The sequence below is a fragment of the Tupaia chinensis genome, unplaced genomic scaffold (assembly GCF_000334495.1).
Source record: "Tupaia chinensis unplaced genomic scaffold, TupChi_1.0 Scaffold144336_1, whole genome shotgun sequence".
Lineage (NCBI taxonomy): Eukaryota > Metazoa > Chordata > Mammalia > Scandentia > Tupaiidae > Tupaia > Tupaia belangeri.
Window position 1 is genome coordinate 219,026 of NW_006204194.1, and position 6,085 is coordinate 225,110.

Genomic DNA, 6,085 nt, shown 5'->3' on the forward strand with positions numbered 1-6,085 from the left:
GACCCGGTGGCTTAAAACTCACGCCGGGCGCGTGTGCGTGCATGCCCAAGATCCTGAGAGGAGAATGGAGGAGAAGGGATTGCGGCATGACCATCCCCCCTGGGGGGTGATTTCTCGCTTTCTGTCTCTATGTCTCTCTCTGTCTGGCGAGCGCACGCGCCTATAGTGAAACTATAGTGAAAATCTCTAAAACAAAACAAAACAAAACAAAAAACAAAAAACAAAAAAACTCATGCCGGGCGCATGTGCATGTGTGCCCAAGATCCTGAGAGGAGAATGGAGGAGAAGGGATTGCAGCGGGGCCATCCACATGGGGGGTGATTTCTCACTTTCTGTCTCTCTGTCTATCTCTGTCTGTCTGGCGAGCGCATGCTCTCTATAGCAAAAACCTCTCCAAAAAAAAAAAAAGAAATTAAAACAACAAAACAAAAGTAAACACAGGGCCAGCAGCATGGCAGTGAAGGTACTGGATCCTATATAGTAACACTGTAGTTCAAGTCTCGGACCTAACAGCTTAAAAAATATACCAGGTGTGGGCCTGGCAGGTGATGTGGTAGTTAAGGCATTGGATTCCCACATGGCCACCTGCAGTTCAAGTCCTAGACCTGGCAGCTTGCTTTCTCACTTTCCCTTTTTCTCTCTCTTCCTCACTTTGTGCCTCTCTGGTCAAATTCAAATAAATAAATAAGTGAAAATAAAATAATTCTGAATAAAACCTGCAAAACAGATATGACCATTTCTATAAACATGGAAAAAGCATTTGACAAAATCTAATGACCTTTCATAATAAAGACACCTGACAAACTAAGAAGAAAAGATAAGTTCCTGACTGGAAATGGGCATCTGCAAAAACCAATCATTAACCTCATACTTAATAGTGAAAGACTGCTTTCCCTGTAAGATAAGAACAAGATAAGGGTGTCTACTTCCACTTCTCTTCAGTAAAGTACTGGAGATTCTAGCTAGCTCGGTTAGACAAAAGAAGTAAAACTACCTCTATTTATAAATGATGTGATCTTATATGGAAAATATTAAGAAACTGACTAAGGAGCCAGCAGGTGGAATGGTGGAGGTGGCACAGGTTTCCCACATGGTCAGTCATGGTTCAAGTCCCAGACCCAGTGGCTTGAAACTCATGCCAGGCGCATGTGCACGCAAGCCCAAAATCCTGAAAGAATGGAGGAGATGGGATTGCAACTCCCCGGGGAGTGATTTCTCACTTTCTGTCTGCGTATATGCCCTAATAGCAAAAATCTCTCAAAAATGAATAAATAAATAAAATAAATTTAAACAATTTTTTTTTTTGGTGCATAGCCATTACGCTAATTGCTGGATCCCTAAACAAATAATTTTTAAAAATGATGGCATGATTATGTCCCTGGACTCCCGCATAGTCGACCATGGTTCAAGTCCCGGACCAGGTGGCTTAAAACTCATGCTGGGTGCATATGCGTGCATGCCCAAAATCCCAAGAGGAGAATGGAGGAAAAGGGATTGCCTTGTGGTCATCTCCCCTAGAGAGTGATTTCTTGTTTTCTGTCTCTGTCTCTCTGGTGAGTGCATGCATCCTATGGCAAAAAACTCTCTAAATAAAACAAAAATGAGAAAAAGAAAGAAAGAAAAAAAGAGACTGACTGAAAAATCTATTCAGGTACCAGCAGTTGGCAAAATGGCTATGTTGCTGGACTCCTATGCAGTCGATTGCAGTTCAAGTCCCAGAGACCCAGTGGCCTAAACTCACACCGGGCACATGTGCATGCGTGCCCAAGGCCCCGAGAGAAGAATGCATGAGAGGGACCAGCAGTTAGCATAATGGCTATGTTGCTGGACTCTCACGTAGTCGACTGCGGTTCAAGTCCTGGACCCGGTGGCTTAAAACTCACGCCAGGAACATGTAACGTGAATGCCCAAGATTGCGAGAGGAGAATGGAGGAGAAGGGATTGCGGCATGGCCATCCCCTCTGGGGGGTGATTTCTCGCTTTCTGTCTCTCTGTCTCTCTCTGTCTGTCTGGCAAGCACATGCACCCGATAGCAAAAAAACCTCTCCAAAAGTAAACAAACAAACAAAAACTATTCAGACTAATAAATTTCCCAGCATTGCAGGATACAAGATCAGTATAAAAGAAAACAAATTATATTTCTACAACTGGCAATGAATAATTCAAAATAAAATTAAGAAAGCAATCCCATTTAAACTAGCATAAGGAGGGGCCAGCAGATGGCATAATGGTTGTGTTGCTGCATTCCCATATAGTTGACTGTGGTTCGAGTCCTGGACCCAGTGGCTTAAAACTCACACTGGGCACATGTGTGTGTATGCTCAAGATAAACAATAAGAGAATAGAGGAGAAGGGATTGCTGCATGGTCATCTCCCCTAGGAGGTGATGTCTTGTTTTCTGTCTCTCTGCCTTCCGGGCAAATATACACGCCCTATAGTGAAAATCTCGCTACCCCCCCCCCAAATAAATAAATAAATAAATAAATAAATAGCACAAGGGGCCATCAGATGGTGTGGTGGTTAAAGTGCTAGATTTCCACTTGGTCAATCGTGCTTCAAGTCCTAGACATGGAGGCTTGCTTTCTCACTTTTCTCTCTATCTCTCTCTGGTGAATACATGTGCCCTATAGTAAATTAAACAATAATGATAATAAATAAAACAAAAATTCTTTATAAAAATTTTAAATCCTTCCTTTTAAAATAGCATAAAAGGGCCAGTAGGTGGCCTAGAGATTAAGATAGTTGAATCCCACATGGCTAACCGTGCGGGGCACATATGTGTTTGCACCCAAAATCCCAAGAGGAGAATAAAAGAGAAAGGATTGTGGTGTGTCCATCCTCCCTTGCGGGTGATTTCTCACTTTCCCTCTTTCTCTATGAATATACATGGTGAATATACATGCCCTATAGCAAAGACTAACTTTAAAAGAAAATTTAAACCATTAAACAAATGGAACAATATCTCATAGCCATTGACCTAAAGATGAATGTTAAGATGGATGGCAGGGTGGCTGGCAGGTGGCATGTTGGTTAAACACTGGTCTGAGTACCAGACCTAGTAGCTTATTTTCTCAGTTTCCCTTTTTCTCTCTCTGGTCAAATTAATAATAATAAGAAGAAGAAATAAAATTAATTCTTTATTAAAAAAAAAAAAAAGATGGATGACAGGTCTGGCCTCTGTTGCACAGTGTGTGGTATACTGGACTGTGGAGCTGGAAGCCACATGCCAACCATGGTTCCAGTCTCCAGCTCAGTCTGAAATACACCAGGACACCAGATGAATGTGTATGCCCAGAATTCTGGTAGATTAGAGGAATGAAAGAAGGGGACTATGGCATAGCCAGGCCCCATGGAGGATGCCTTCCTTTCTTTCTCACTCTCGTACAGGTGCACACTCTGTCATGAGTACCACGAATAGAAAAGATGGCAAGACTCCCCAAACTGATCTTCTCATTCAAATTCATGGCTCAAGCCTGGCCCATGAAGGGAATCGTCCTTTGGAGGTAAGCAAAAACTGGAGCACAGAGGGTCCGTATCTTCAGCAGTCACAGGACAATGAAGAGACAGAGCTGGGTGGGATTTGTGGGCAAACTGAAACATCTGTTCCCCCAATCCTGCTCCAGTGGGCTTTAGGGCAACAGGTGTTGTGGCTACCAACAGGGCTGCTCAGAGAGAGGTAGCGAAAGAACACACAGCCCAGTCTCAGCATCCAGAACACCTACAACAGGGAACCAGAGAAGGAAGCAGCCTATGTGATTTGACTTTGATATGGACAGAACTTTCCGTGGGGAAAAGGTAGAAGTGGCCTTTGGAGAGTGGCCAATTTGAGCAAACATGATAACCTTTAGACACATGTAGAAATGCGGTTCCATGAGCTGTCATTTACATGGTGATGAAAGCAATTTGTATGTGAATATGCTAGCTCTCTGAAACCATAGAGCAGTATCAGTTTAAAGAAAACCACATGTGTTTATCAGAATTTGTCCCAAATGATCAGAGAAACTACATGGTGCCAGTTGTTTTCATATTTTTAGTTGATTAACATCTGAAAACAAGTGGCTTTGTATTTTATTTGCTTTCTTTTTCTTGACCTCAGATGGCCACTCTCCACGGTGGCCAGTGTGCTGGGTAAGAGTGTGAGACTTACCCAGTGAGTTAATGAGTACAAAGTTCTCCAGCATCACATCACAGTATAGGCTCTTCTGGGTCACATTAAGGAGCTCCCACTCCTCCTGAGAGAAATACACGGCTACATCTTCAAACAACACCAGGCCCTACAATGATGGGGTTCAACTGAGCTTTGGTGTCAATAGTACAATGAAAAAAAAAAAAAAACCCAAATATGGACACATGGACACATCCAGGACCTTGAGGTGTGTGATCCTGCCACATCTCCCACTGACATTATCTTTCCAAACCCAAACTTTCTTTCCACACTCCCCTAACCCCAACATATCTTCATACCACCCTTCAGCCCAGACTCCTATCTCAGAGGAACACTAAGGCCCCTAGAGTCATTGATGCCTCTGGTGTTACTACACTTATCCAGTCCACAGCAACAATCACCTGGTGACCAGACAGATGTGATCAACGCATGGCCAAGCACACAAGGCACACCCTTCCTCCTGCAAACTCAAACTGTATATGAGTCCCAAAGATCATGTCTCTCAAATCCAACTGGCACACCACCTGCTAACCCTAGATGCAAACAACCCTATGCTCACCCTTCTCCCTTCACCCCAAGTACCTGATCCCAGGGCCTGCCTGTCCACCAGGCACAGAACTCTGTTGGGCAGCATGCTTAACTCTACACCCCCCAGCACAGCCTCACCAGGTTGCCCAACAGGCAGCTTGCTAGCTTTCCCACATGCTGTCCTGCGCGTGATGTCTCCAGAGTTCCCAGTACAGCAACCACGATACCACCCTGCCCCAGTCCAGCCCCACACCTCCCAAGGCCCCCCACGTCCCCTACTTCCCGGCCCTGCCCTGAAGACCTCCCTTCGGCCCCTTGCCCCTCAGCCTTACCATAAACTATGCCTCCACCTGACAAAGCCCTCATCAGACTAGGACACCCTCCACTCACTTGCGCTTCTTTGGCCATTGCAGTCTGTGGATGAAATGCGTCCCTGTCACCCCCGTCCTGGGCGCCGTAACCTCGGGCTGCCGTGGAGCCTTCGAAGCTAGGTCTCCCCTGCTGGGACAAATGCGCCCAAGGTCTAAGGAGTGACCCCTGGAAGCTGCGGGGAGGCAGGGCAGCGGGTGCGAAGGTACGGAAGAAACGCCGCGTCTTAAGATGGAGTCGTTCGACCGGTGGGGACCACCTTCCGTGCTGAGGCGAGGCGCACCGGGGGGCCTCTGTCCCTCTCCGGGGCCGCTGACCACCAGAGAAACCACCCGCGGCGTGCGGAGAGTCCCGCGGACTAGATCGACCCACACAGCGCAGACACCAGGCGGCGTGGGCGTCGCCGGAAGTCCCGCCCCACTCACTCAGCCAGTTTCTCCATTGGCTCAGCGGTCGTCACGCCCCTGTGACGTCACTTCCTGCTCCGCGTGCGGTGCGTCTCAGTGGTTGCTAGGGCGACGGGCCGGGCACCGCAGCTTCTGAGGACTGAGTGAACTGCTTTTCGCAGGAGCGACCTTGCGGTACGAGCCAGCAAATTAGGCGATCTCGGGGCCGCGACTCTCGCGGCCCCTTCCGAAAGGCGCTTTGAAACCGTGCCGGCGAAGGATGGCTGTGCCCCGGCGGGGTCCCGCCCCCGGCCTCCGGGACCTCGCGCGCTGGAAGTTCCGCCTGCTGCGTCCTCTGCGCACTCTGACGGCACGGAACGTCCCTGTTCGTGGAGGGTGACCTCTTGTCCGTCTAGGCCTCCGCAAAAGCCGGCTCATGCCCGCTGCCGCCCAGGGACGCCTCCTTGGCTTGTGTCTGCTTTACGGGAAAGTGGGACGCAGGTCCAGAAACGCGTCTGGAACCGAGTTCCGTGAGGGGCTGAGAGATCAGCGGGCGAGGTGTCGGGGGAAGACGAGCGGTTGGACTGTGGATGTGCGAGACCACGGAGCACACGTACGGGATGCCGGAGGTCTCACC

The 6,085-nt window shown here is 48.1% G+C and overlaps 1 protein-coding gene across 3 annotated transcripts in view; it reads right to left on the reverse strand.

Annotated features, from left to right (window-relative positions):
- The window catches only part of ZNF584 (zinc finger protein 584), a 12,986-nt gene extending 7,517 nt beyond the window's left edge, over nt 1–5,469 (reverse strand). For 2 of the 3 annotated variants that reach the window (XM_027767621.1, XM_006166720.3), the window contains exons 1-2: nt 5,084–5,469; nt 4,148–4,274 (exon numbers count right to left, since the gene is read on the reverse strand). In XM_027767621.1, coding sequence (XP_027623422.1) covers nt 4,148–4,274; nt 5,084–5,101 — 145 coding nt within the window. In that variant the 5' untranslated portion in view covers nt 5,102–5,469. The remainder of the gene's footprint in view (nt 1–4,147; nt 4,275–5,083) is intronic. The other variant, XM_006166721.3, reaches the window with a different exon arrangement.
- Between the last annotated feature and the right edge of the window lie 616 nt (nt 5,470–6,085).